Consider the following 13844-nt stretch of genomic DNA (forward strand, 5'->3'; position numbering starts at 1 on the left):
GTGGAGGCTTTATTGTCTTCACAATTTATTGTTTCTTATCTGTGAAATTAAAGTAAATCAAAGCTTTGTTTCCACTGAGGGAAATGGTTTCAGCTTACAAAAATAGACAGGAGGTCTGCGTCGCCACAACGTGTAGTTACATTTCTGGGGAGGTGCATGTCAGGCTACGGTGTAGGATCTACACAGAAGTATATATTCCGCCTAAGCAGTGATACAAATTTGATAGAAATGATGTTTAATTAAAAATGATCAGAAACTGTTTGCTGCTTCACGGTGTAGCGTGGTATTGTTTCTCACCAACCTTCCACGTAGCTGACTTGAGGTTGGCGCTTCTTCCTCTGTGTGTCAGAGCGCTTTTTATCCTCATGACAAAGTCCCTCTTTGCACCGCGCCAAACTTCCTCTAAAAAAAACAAGCAATTTAAGAAGCTACACGAATAAACCTGCTCAAATGTGTGTGATCTCTCTGAACAATCCGACACAGAGACACACACCTGCGGTTAGACGTAGATTATGTCTTATTTCTTCATGGTCACAAGGATGAGAAAACTCGAAAATGTTGTGTCCCATCAGCTCAGTCTGTGGAAGAATTTAAAGAACATACTCATCTTCAAATCCTGCATCCTAAATGTACATCATTCATGTAGAAAACGTGTGTGTGTGTACCTGTGTTAAGCCCATGTACTTGCTGACGTTATCAGACAGGTAGATCATGTCTCCCTCAGTGGACACGACCATCAGAAACCCTTCCAGGATCCTCAGGTACATGCTGGTCTCCTCCGAGGCCTCAAGATCCTCCGTTTCTTTCTCCTCCTCTTCGTCACGTCCTCTGTCACGCTCTCGCCGTTCCTCTCCACCTTCCACCACTTGTCCACATTTTACCGCATGACTGGCCTCAGCTTTTATCCCGGTCTTACCTGGAGCAGCGCAACACAGGAAGTCATTTTGTCGATTGTGTTACTGTCTGATTTCTTTCACAAAATTGCTGTGGAAAATAGTTCCTTTTATGGGAAACTATTCTCTTCTACATTCTCAGTCTAAGTGTTTGTGGGAACTATGAACAAAGAATGTGGTGTTTCGTGGATGTTGTTGCTTTCAAACTGTGTGCGTGTCCCAGGTGTTAGTACTCATGTTAAAGGACTTCCTCTCTGTCTGACACCCGTCTCAAACCCACCAGTATTGTGACTACAGTGTACCACATCAAACTGATGTTTTATTTTCTGAAGCAGAAGTTACCGTTCTGCATAAGAGCACATTTCAGTCACACTTATGAATACTTTGAAACATAGAATTTACCTCGCAACTGTCTGTGTATACGTAGGATCAAAGGTTCAATGGAAATATGCAGTACTTTGGACATAGCGCCATGAATTCCTTTATTTATTCAGCTTACGGCAAGTTAGATTTGATCATTTAAAGACTCATCAGTGGCGGCGGGTTAGGACCAATTTTGCCTGAATGAAGCTCCAGAAAAACTTCAGTCAGGAAGACTATACTTGTGCATGCTTAGGTCTGTAATTTATTTCTTAGACCATTTGCCATTCACTCGTCACACGCATGCTCACTCATAATTTCTTGCTGTCGTTGATGGAGGCTGTCAATTGTAACATCAGCTGTTCCGTAAGCTGATGAGTTACGCACCTTCTCTTTTAGCCTATCGTCTCGCTGCTTCTTGTTTTAAATTGGGTTCAGTCAGGAAAACTGAGGCAGAGAGAGCACACTTCCCTGCCCTTCCACATGCAAATGAGGAAAGCCTGAGGCAGAGAGAGCACACCTCCCTGCCCTTCCATGTGCATTGAGGAAAGCCTGAGGCAGAGAGAGTACACCTCCCTGCCCTTGCCCTTGTGAATAAAGTCACAATTAAGAAAGTCGTAAATTTATCCTAATCTTTAACTTACTCTGTGACTTTTATTTCTCGTAAATTTACGAGTTTAATCACATAATATTATGGCTTTTTCTCAAACAATTACGGCTTTATTCTCACAATATTACAACTTTTTATTTCGGGAAATGTTTGCACTTAATTGTCAAAAAATTACAACTTTATTCTCGTAATATTACAACTTTTTTTCTTGAAATTGTATGACTTCTTTGTCAAAAAATTATGACTTTTGACCAGGGATGGCGTAAGATGTTTTCCTATGTACATACCGCAAAAAAAGTCACAATGTTACAAGAATAGAGTTGTAATTTAATGACAATAAAGTGATTATATTTCAAGAAAAAGTTGTAACATTACAAGAATAAAGTCATAATTTTTGGAAAAAAGTCATTACGCGACTAAAATCCTAATTTAATGAGAATAAAGTCACATGATTTTGAAAAATGTTATATTACAACAATAAAGCTGTAATTTCGAGAGAAAAAAATTGCGAAAATAAAGTTGTAATTCCATAAGAGTAAAGTCACACTTCTTCAAGAAAAGAGTTGTAATATTACAAAAATTAAGTTGTAATTCTATGCAAAAAAGGTCATAATATTTATCTTTACCTTACTCTGCGACTTTTTTCCTCGTAAATTTACGAGTTCAATCACATAATATTATGGCTTTTTCTCAAACAATTGCAGCTTTATTCTGGTAATATTACAACTTTTTTTTCTTTAAATTATATGACTTTATGGTCAAAAAAATTACAACTTCATTCTCGTAATATTACAACTTTTTTTCTTGAAATTGTATGACTTCATTGTGGCTTTGATGACCGCTGGTACCTTTGAGCAGTGTGTGCATGCGTATGTAGCTGAGGGTGAGGCGAATGACCGAGGGCTTGTCCAAGTGAGCTCGCACAGACGGCTGGAGCGGCAGGAGGCCCGACAAATCACCAAACACCTCAGACTCCACCCGTCGTCTCCTTCTGGCTGCCTCGCGGCTGATCGCCCTGGAGAGGAAAAAGAAAAAGAAACACTCAGGATGACTCAAGCCATCTTAATAACATTTACAAGGATTTTACTGAGTCGCTATGAACTCACACTGCGCTACCACAGACCTCATACTATATGACACTATATTAATATGGATGGGATGCACACACAAATCATGATTACACTCACAGACGTATGAGAGTATGGTATGTCCACCTTTTGCAGCAATTACAGCAGCACAGCTCTCTGGCATGGAGAATTTCGACACTAATGTCATCCCATGCCTTCTGCAACTCAAGCTAAAGGCTTTCCTTTGAATGTACAAAAGATCTGTCCACTTTATTTTCCAACTCGCCCCAAATTTGCTGGATGGGGTTGAGGTCCAGACTTTGAGGGGGCCGGTCCATCATTTTCAATGTTTCAGCAGATTCCTTCTGTCACAGGTAGTTCTGGCAATAGTTAGAAGAATGTTTAGGGTCATTGTCCTCTTGGAAAGTAAATCCAGGCCCAATAAGACGACTCCCAGATGGTACTCCGTGCCTCACCAGAATGCTGTGGTATACTTTCTTATCCATGATGCCATCAATTTTCACTAAGTCACCTGTTTCTGAGGCTGAAATGGCACCCCAGACCATAATACTACCCCCTTGTTTAACCGTTGGCAAGAGACACTCATTTTTATATCTCTCCCCGTCCCTCCGTCGAACATACACTCTTTGCTTGTTGCCAAACTGCTCAAACTTGGACTCATCGGTCCACAACACTTTATATATATTGGAGTTATGCTATGTAACGTGTGAAACAGAGTATGGTGAATGTGCTCGGATAGGTAGTATCGGCACTGTCACTACCTGGAGCTGGCATAAACAGAGCCTGGGTTTGTTAAAGGTGGCAGTGCTGTTTGGGCTGAGAAAGCCTGTGAGTTTATCTTCTCTATCTCCTTTAACTTTATCTTATATTGGAGTTATGCTATGTAGCGTGTGAAATAGAGTGTGGTGAATGTGCTAGGAAAGGTAGTATCAGCACTGTCTCTACCTGGAGCTCGCATGTACGGAGCCTGGGTTTGTTGAAGGTGGCAGTGCTGTTTGGGCTGAGAAAGCCATGTGTAAGTAAGGTAAGGGAGGTTGTTGAGTCGGTGCGGGGAGCAGTGAGACCTGGCATTAGTAGAGTGTCTATGGGACGCCAGAGATCACTGTCTAGCCTCCTGGAGGTGTCGTGGGACCAACTAGACGAAACACTGGTGAAAGGATGTTCCCACCTGATGACCACAAAGACATGTTAGTTATCACTGCTCACTGGTCTGTATAGTTAAGCCTTGCCATAATGGCTTATCATAGGGCTTAGGAGGTTATTCACTGAGCGCTGATCCTTTCTCTAGAGCACACACAGCTCTTGAAGACACTGTTACACCATTACTCATTTTGGTGTTGATTTTGTCACACAGTTCTCGTGTACTTAAGACTTTAAGAGAATTTTGAGATGCTTCACTTGTCTTTCTGAAAGTTTCTTTTTATGTACCTCACCCCTTTCGGTTCTGGTGTGAATTGATGGCATCATGGTGATCTAAAGTGTACTGCACAGTGCTCTCAATCTCAAGTCCTTGGCTATGCGGTGGTAACTCAGCAGGAATCAAAAAGGGGCTTTAATTCGAACCTGTTGCTCACTCTTTGGCTCCTTTTTCACCTTTGCTATGTTCAAAGAGCAACATGTGCTTCAAGACTACTTCTAGAGGCTTTGAATTTATACCAATTGGTGGTGTGGCCTCAGTGACAAACCCCTGATGTTACCAATCACTTAATGAGCAGGATAGGCCTTGTACATTCCAAACGAACCACACAGCTGTGTCCAAAGACTCTTGCATCACCATCAATTTCACCACGATCACACCTGGCAATGATTACACAAGTAATTTGGCTTCTTCTGTGAAGGAACATGATTGTGTGACATTGAAATAGGCCTAGCTTGTTTTTTGTGAGGAAAATGACCCAAATCTCCTTATGATGGCTCTATTCTATGGTTTATAGAGCATAATGATGACTTTGTAGATATTTCATTCATTTATGGGTATTTTAATGGCCAATTCAACAAAAACAACTAAAAACCTCTTAGTGTTCTAACAATTTTGGCCACCACAGTATGTATATATGTATATATATCTATATATATATATATATCTTTTAAAAATGGTTTCAGTTCTAATAAAACCCTCCTGTTTCCTTCCTTTAAGGGTCACTGTAACCGACAATAATGTGATGTAACTGAGAAAGTTAATGCACTGTGAAAATCTCCCGTTGTTGCAACCCTACTTTGTTACAGTTTCTTAGATTAATGTAATCATTTTTATCCAGATATTTAGTCAAACTGAGGGAGGCACTCGACAACAATTACTTATCTTTGCTTCACTACATCAAAGAAACACTGCACCTTTTCCTGTACAGTTTGCTTACTACTAGCTGTAGCTTTTCAGAGTCAGATTCTACCTTGCAAATGACTGATAAAACATCGCTGTTTCACCAAAACGTCAGCTTTGCAGGAACTCTGAAACACTCATGTTTGAGCCTGATGACACGGAGACTTTTTGACATTATCTGATGAGACCACAGAGAATTTCTCAACATGTAAGGAAGCATGCAATAACTTCTCCAGTTAGAGGGTATTTTCATGCGCTCATGTGCACGCTTACTTTTGATAAAGATACACATTCACTGCTTCTGTACTTTTAGTTAAAATTTTTGATTGAAGGAGTTTTTTTTTAAATATATATTTTTCCACTTTAACTTTTCTGTATGGTAAACTGATGAGGACGGTGGTGCATTGTGGTCAGATACGCATGAACACACTCATTCTGTATTTGAGGTGAAAGGTTCTTTTTATTTTTATTTATTTAGTTTATTTTTTTAAAGATATTTTTTGCCTTTAATTGATAGGATGGTGAAGTGTGAAAGGGGGAGAGAGAGAGAGAGAGAGAGAGAGAGAGAGAGATATGCAGCAAGGGGCCACAGGCTGGAGTCGAACCCGGGCCGCTGTGGCAACAGCGCCTGCTCTACCACTAAGCCAAGGTTCTTCTTAAAGGATTACGTGTTAATAAAATATTTTGATCTACTTTAAAAAAAAAGTAACTTCCAAACTTTGACAGAAAACGTCCTCGTCCCATACAGGAATTCACAAATTCAAACAATTAAAAAATGTTTTAAAAGCCTTCAAAATCTAAAACGAACAGTGCATACTGATAAAACTGGCGTCAAAATGTACTGCTATAATTATGTTTTCAAATTTTTTTATTTTTTATTTTACAAAAAATGTGGCTCTTCAAAGATGCGTCCCAGATTTTTGTCAACTCTGCCAGATTTCCAAAACCATCATTTAATCAGGTATAAAAGGTGTTAGCTGTACCCTAAGCTTTCTATTTTTTAATTAATTTATTACATAATATTGCGATCAGGTGAGTCTCAACCATAGGAGTTCATCCTGGAGCTCTACATCAAAACTAAATAGATAGACTAAAACTAATAATAAATAATAAACTAAAGAAATATGGTTTAAAAGTAAGTGTGTTGATGGCATTAAGAGAACTCTTAGCAACTTTGAAAAATGAAATGGCTACTCACCACGACTGCTGTGAAATTAATAAATATATAACTTTTTGTCAACTCCGACGTTTAATAGTCAAGATCTTTAAAATATATTTTCCCAGCCTATTTTAAGAGAAAAAACAATAAAACAAAAAAGGGTTTTGTCCCAATTCTGTGGATGAAGTGCCAAACAGTCACAGAAACAATTCAGTTAAAGCCCAAAAACATACAACAGCCTGAATATATTTTCAAAGACAAATAAGACACACTGTGAAGATGGTTATCAAAATGTCTGAAAGCAACATGCAGCTCTACCTTCTCTTCTCCTTGTCGGCTGTCATCGCGTCCAACAGGCGTCTCTATCCGGCGTCATGGTGAATGTTGGCTCAGAACAAAAGAGATGGAGGCAGCAGGAATTCACAGCGCAGCAGGGAGCCTCCCCGCTACAATTTGCACCATCACAGGTAGTCCAATTAATCAGAGAGGCAATTAGCAGTGCCAAATGTCACAAGGCAAGTGGTTCCCCCCCTGCAGCACAGATGACTCCAGCAGTGAGTGTGTCCTCTCCCTTCTGCATGTGCATCACCTACAGGGCCTCTAAAACTGAGCACTCTGATAGGTCAGCTGGCCAGGAAAAGCATCACCTCCCCTCCCCTCCCCTCCCCTCCCCTCTCTTCTCACAAACTCTGAAGCATCCCACAGAACAGATCTGCTTCTGAACAGCAGCAGGCGAGAATCGATTAAAAAAAGAAAAGAAAAAGAGAAAGAGCGAGGAGGGAAAGAGGACGCAGAGGAGTCTGGGAGTGATGTAGACAGCTCAGTGTTTTATTGGAATCAGACCAGACAGGACTAGCCTGGCTGTTGCACTACATTTTGGCACAGAGTATGATAGTGTGACCAGGAACAGCCCTACCCCTGGGTGCACAAAGCTTCACTACACACCGACTCTACTGCACACAGAGCAACCAGCTCGCCTTCAGAATCACTGTACAGTACACGCGACAACAGTCCTTCTCTGTGTGTGCATGTGTGTGTGTCTGTAAGACAGAAGAAGAGAGAGGAAGAGGGAGGAGGCAAAGGAGAGAGTCTGTGTGTGGGTAGGTTTTTTGTTTGTTTGTGTGTGTGTGTGTGTGTGTGTGTGTGTGTGTGTGTTTGAAATGAGAGGTAATTCAGCTGCTGGTTTTCCACATTTCTCTTCGCCCCGGCTGTAACAGACCTATGATAGTATAGTTATAGTATTTTACACAAAGATTTCCTCCAGATACACTTTACAATAATAATAATAATAATAATAATAATAATAATAATAATAATAATAATAGCTATGATAAAAAACAGAGCAATAAGAAAGAAAAGCCATTCTTGAAAAAAAAGCAAAAGTCAGAAAAGCAAGTGGTTTTGGCTGAGTGAGACAGCTGCTGGAGGCAGGAAAGGGGAATCGGTGCTTTGGAGGAGAGGGGAAGGAAGAGGAGGGAGGGAGGGCTGAAAACACTGATGGTAACTATAGAAACAGAAATGCTGAGGACGAAGTCACACACCAACAGGGAGAAAGAAAAATCATGCATTCACACATATGAAAATGTTCATTCACATAAAAAACAAACAAAAAAACCCCAACGCCCACAGGCCAGCACATTCACGCCGGCACGACTGACAGACTCTGAAATTAGCAGACAGATGAAAGAAGTGGAAATCGGGCTTTACGCTGCTACACAGGCCGCCTGTAACACTCTGCTCCACATAATTAGTTCCATAGCCTGTAACTTGTAAGCTCAACATTCATTTTATATACACGAGACAGGAGGAGGATGAGTACGACGGAGAATTAGTGCCACGTTGAAGAAAAAAAATAGTCATAATTTAATTAAAATAACGTCATGCTATTTCAAGGAAAAAAGTAGTGATATTACGAGACTAAAGTCATCACTTTGAGAAAAAAAGTCACAATGTTACAAGAATAAAGCTGCGATTTAATGAGAATAAAGTCACACTATTTAAAAAAAAAAAAAGTCATAATATTACGAGAATAAAGTTGTAATTTTGAGAAATAAGTCATAATGAGAATAAAGTCCCATGATTTTGAAAAAAATAAATAATTTTAGAATAAAGCTGCAATTTCATGAAAAAAGAATTGCGGAAATAAAGTCGGAGTTCCATAAGAATAAAGTCACACTACTTCAAGAAAAAAAAGTCGTAATATTACAAAAATTAAGCTGTAATTTGGTCATAAGGTCATAATGACATAATAACAATTACAGCTTTATTCTCATAAAATGACTTTTTTTTTTTTTTCTCCGTGAAATTTTTGGACTTAATTTTCACAAAATTATGGCTATAATTCTCGTAATATTAAAACTTTTTTTTTACTTGAAATTGTACGACTTTATTCTCCTAATATTTCAACTTTTTTTCTTGAAATTGTACAATTTTATTGTCAATAATTACGAATTTATTCTTGTAATATTACAACTTTTTTTCTTAAAATTGTACGACTTTGTTAATAGATTACAACTTTATTCTTGCAATATTACAACCTTTTTTTCTTGAAATTATATGACTTTATTGTCAATAAATTACGACTATTCTCATAATATTACAACTTTTCTTAAAATTGTACGACTTTGTCAATAGACTGCGACTTTATTCTTGCAATATTACAACTTTTTTTCTTAAAATTGTATGACTTTATTGTCAATAAATTACAACTTTATTCTCGTAATATTACAACTTTTTTTCCATGAAATTTTTGGACTTTATGTTCACAAAATTACGGCTATAATTCTTGTAATATTACAACTTTTTTTTCTTGAAATTGTACGACTTTATCTACAATAGTTACGACTTTATTCTTGTAATATTTCAACTTTTATTTTCTTGAAATTGTACGACTTAATTTCCAATAAATTACAACTTTATTCTCGTAATATTACCACTGTTTTTTGTTTTGTTTTTTTTAAATAGTGTGACTTCGTTCTCATTATATTACAACTTATTCGCATAATCCGACTTTTTCCCCTCAAAATTACAACTTATTCTCGTGATATCATGATTTTATTCTCAAAATAAAAAATCTTTTTTTTTCCATTGTGGCTCTAACACTCCGTTGTAGATGAGCGCGAGACTTCATTCATACCACAACAACAACAAAGAAAAAAAATGAGGAAAAAAAACACACACACAAAAATAATACATGAACAAAACAAATAAAATATATAGATAGTCAGGGTATTGCACAAAGGGTATTTGGCCCTAACCGGTCCAGAATAAGGACAGTAATAACACAGGTAGGGTGCTTGTCCATGCGCCACGACTCTCCTTTACTAGCAGACAATACCAACACAATACAGCCACTCAACACAGGCTATATACAGGCCTCTGCACCCAGCACCCACTGTACAGTCCTGGTGCTGGGGAGAGAAGCAGTGTAAGTGTGTGTGTGTGTGTGTGTGTGTGTGTGTGTGTGTGTATGTGTTCGGTTGTCTGAGCATGTGCAGTGAGAGTGTTTGTGTTGGAGCAAAACTCGGGATTGTAGTGTGTGTGGGTGTGTCTGCATTAAAAGTGTGCAACGTGTGTGTGTGTGCGTGTGTGTGTGTGTATGACAGCATGTGCAGGTGTTTATATTCATATTCATAGTCATATTCATATTTATATTCATAATTAACCCAGGCAACAAGAACAACACAATGCAAGTAAAGAATATTCCAAAAAGTAACAACAACCAATAGCTTCAAAGTAAAGGAGTGATTGTGTGTGCATGTGTGTGTGTGTGTGTGTGTGTGTGTGTCTTGTAAAGGGATTGATGGTTCTACACATGTATGAGTGTCAGCAATGTGTGCGTACGTGCGTGCCAGGTTTAGTGTTGTTGGATCAGTGTGTGTGTGTGTGTGTGTGTGTCTGTAAGTGTTAGGTCTGCGTCTCCTCGGGGGCGCAGTAGGAGAAGTCTTTGAACTCCTCCTGGTTGATCTGTCGGATGATGGCCTCGTCCGTGGGCGTCAACACGGGATCCTCCTTGGTGAAGTCTTGGTCAAAGTTATTCACATCTCGCTTGGTTTTCTGCAGAGACACATGGACACACACACACACACACACCCACAGAAGGGAAGACATCAGAAGCAGAAATTTAAAGCTTTAAAAGTGACATTAGAGTGACACCTTCTGACCACTGAGACTTACTGCCTTCTCTGTGACGATAACACACATACACACAGTGGATACACAGTGCATACTGTCTCCTACATGTGTGGCAGCTCATCCTACAACAGTGGTTCCCAACAGGGTGGGGGAGTATTGTTACTACATCAAAGTATAGAGCGTCTTCAGCCTATGTACTGTGCTGTATTTCCCAGTGAAATGAAATTTTAGAGCAGTGTACAAATCCTTTGCGTGTGATTGGACCGCTAAAATGTGGGCAAGCTTAGAGTTTCAAGCTAAACTGAGCTACAGCAAAGTGACTGCTAGCTCCACACACCACTCCCTCACTGTTCGGGGCCATGTGTACAAAAATGTTTTTTCCCGAGGCCAGCAAATATTTAAAAATCTCTGCAATGGGAGCACGGCGTATTTACACTATGCTACAAACGCCAGCAGTGTGACGAGGCATTGAGCGTCTGTTCTGCGCTGAGCACTGCTTGTTTTCTGTTTTTTCCCTGAGTGCTGAGAGCTGAAAAATTTTCAATTTTGGGTAAAACGCTGCGCTCGTCACTGTCGCTTTTTTATCCAGCTGTCCATTCACAGTGGAGGAGGGGCGGGACAAATACCACAACACCCAATCGTTACAACTTTCTTGCGCACGTGCTAAACAGCAACATCCATCCATTTTCATCTGCTTATCCTGGGCCGAGTACTCCAGACATCCCTCTCCCCAGCAACGCTTTCCAGCTCCTCCTGGGGGACCCCAAGGTGTTCCCAGGCCAGATGAGATATGTAATCCCTCCAGTGTGTTCTGGGTCTGCCCCGGGACCTCCTACAAGTGGGACGTACCCAGAGCACCTCTAACAGGAGGCACCCAGGAGGCATCCTGATCAGATGCCTGAACCACCTCAACTGACCCCTTTCGATGTGAAGGAGCAGCGGCTCTACTCCGAGCTCCCTCCTGATGTCCAAGCTCCGTACCCTATCTCTGAGGCTGAACCCAGACACCCCACGGAGGAAACTCATTTCCGCCGCTTGCATCTTGTATCTGTCTTATTCTTTCGGTCACTACCCAGAGCTCATGACCATAGGTGAGGGTTGGGATGTAGATGGACTGGTAAATCGAAAGCTTCGCCTTCTGGCTCAGCTCCTTCTTCACCACAATGGTCCAGCGCAGTGCCTGCATCACTGCAGCAACAGCAACAATGAAGGAGAAATTTGTTCATATACTGTACATATATACATCAATACGTGGCCCCTCATGAGCCCACAAGGACCAGGGGGTCTGTCGTCTCCCCCTTTGAAGGTACTAGCAGGTATCTACCATGCGAACATTTTTACTTCCACGGATATTCCGTATCACAGCAGATATGACCAACGTGTCCCAGCTGAAAAAAACACATGGTGCCTCCAAAGCGTTTTTAAGTGCTCCTAGCTGGACGTGTCCTGAGGAGCGCCTGGCGTTCTCAGGTGGACACAGCCCAGGACGCCCTCATCCACGAGGGTCTGCTTTGGTTCCTTGAGGTAAAGCCCCGTTTCCACTGAGCAGTTTGTTTGTTTGTTTGTTTCTCAGAAGGATTATGGAAAAATTACTGACCTGATTTTCATTAATAGCATGAGCCAAGGAAAAACAAGATAAACTCTGGAGCAGATCTGAATCGCTGAGCAAGTACAAAAATCAGTTTTTCCTCATGACACTGGCGGAGGTCTGCACTCTTTGAGTGTCCTTCTGGTTGCTTTTGCATTTTATAATGAAATACTGAATCATTCTTAGGCCCTGATCACACAGAGAGTGTTTTAGCAGCTAGAAGCGGCTTTTTGTAATTGCTTTTAATGAGAATGAAACTTGTTGTTTGCGGTTTTTGCGTTGCGACGTGCCTTGCCGGAGTGCTCTGAACTCAAGTTGAGAAAACTTCAGAGCGGAAAAGTGCCCCATGTCATCTGTTTTTTTGTCATCTTTCTTCCCATGTCCAATTGGATGATTTGAGAGAGATTTGACGGGCCTTCTGTGGTGGTCACGACAACAAGTTTACAGTTGGTAAACAATGGAGGAGAAACTGGTGGTAGAGTTTGCTGAAAACCCAGAGCTATACGGCCTGACAATAGACAGCAGGTTGTCAAACTGCCCCTGACTCATCCTAAAATATGCCTGGAAACTTCCATCATGGAGGAGAAGCTCCTGGACCAACTGGTGGTACTCCCCATGATCCACCCTCTTTTTTAGGGTCTCATGTACCCACACAGATCTCTGTTTCCCTGTGCCCAACAAACTATTTGCTGACAGCCTCTCACCCTCAACCAGAGCTACAGCAAGTATCCTCTGCCTCAACATGTCAGGAGCTAGATACTGAAAAAAGAAAACTGTAGATTGATTAAACGGGAAAGTTGGTGTGAGGAGGTGAGGGCGTGGTTGCCAGGCAACAATAGGCGCAGCAAGCATTTTTTTACTAGTGGCATTCAATAAAAAAGAAAAGGCAGTGCGGAGTGTCTTCCTGTGTGATCGGGGCCTAATCCCTTAGACTGCACTGTGTGACATTTTTTAATACTAGGGCCACTACAAGACCTGATAATATTCCTAAACAATACTTTCTTTTGGGAAATGTAAACGTTTAAAAACATATATTTAACACACACACACATCAGAGTTGAACTCTGCAGCCACACATGAACTTTACTTAAATCAAATACAGCCTAAAATGGCATAATTATGGTTCAAATGGTGTAACTAACTGCTACAGGAACAGTGGCTTATTATCATTTTCCTTCTTCTTTTTTCCCCCATCACTATAAATGGCCTGTGAGCTGTTTTGGCCACAAGAGGACCTCGTTTTACTGTAAACTGCAGAGCAAAGTGTTCTGCAGCAGGACACAAAAGCTTGTGGATGTGAGCAGAATGAAATTAAAACCTTCTGCATCTTTTTTACTGTAATCTGTTTTAGTAAAAGTCAGTAAAAAACAAAATACATAGCCTCGGATGCATGAATTTGTAAGTACATGGAAAACGACAGATGGTCACATTTAACAGGTTTGTCAGATTCACAGTTGTGTAAGGATGAAAAAACAGTGTGTGTGTGTGTGTGTGTGTGTTTCTTACAATCCTTGGTTTAAAGGGTGGTTTGACTTTCCTCTGCTCCAGCAGGACCCAGTCGATCTCTCTGAAGAAGGCGTGGGTCTTGATGGCCTCCTCGCAGCCCTGGCTCACCACGCAGCCCAGACGCTTGGCCGGGTTCTTGGTCATGAACTACATACACAAACACACACAATACACACGTCTGATTTC

General features: G+C 40.6%; 2 protein-coding genes across 2 annotated transcripts in view; both read right to left on the reverse strand.

The window, feature by feature from the left end:
* LOC126399843 (endothelial PAS domain-containing protein 1-like) overlaps positions 1 to 6989 on the reverse strand; it is a 14710-nt gene extending 7721 nt beyond the window's left edge. Inside the window, exons 1-5 of the mRNA XM_050060141.1 lie at positions 6749 to 6989; positions 2712 to 2878; positions 666 to 916; positions 494 to 578; positions 302 to 402 (exon numbers count right to left, since the gene is read on the reverse strand). Coding sequence (XP_049916098.1) covers positions 302 to 402; positions 494 to 578; positions 666 to 916; positions 2712 to 2878; positions 6749 to 6774 — 630 coding nt within the window. The 5' untranslated portion in view covers positions 6775 to 6989. The remainder of the gene's footprint in view (positions 1 to 301; positions 403 to 493; positions 579 to 665; positions 917 to 2711; positions 2879 to 6748) is intronic.
* A 190-nt stretch (positions 6990 to 7179) lies between these two features.
* Positions 7180 to 13844, reverse strand: part of prkcea (protein kinase C, epsilon a) — a 60789-nt gene continuing 54124 nt past the window's right edge. The window contains exons 14-15 of the mRNA XM_050060100.1: positions 13659 to 13805; positions 7180 to 10486 (exon numbers count right to left, since the gene is read on the reverse strand). Coding sequence (XP_049916057.1) covers positions 10337 to 10486; positions 13659 to 13805 — 297 coding nt within the window. The 3' untranslated portion in view covers positions 7180 to 10336. The remainder of the gene's footprint in view (positions 10487 to 13658; positions 13806 to 13844) is intronic.

Source organism: Epinephelus moara, chromosome 13, assembly GCF_006386435.1.
Source record: "Epinephelus moara isolate mb chromosome 13, YSFRI_EMoa_1.0, whole genome shotgun sequence".
In the NCBI taxonomy this organism is placed as follows: domain Eukaryota; kingdom Metazoa; phylum Chordata; class Actinopteri; order Perciformes; family Serranidae; genus Epinephelus; species Epinephelus moara.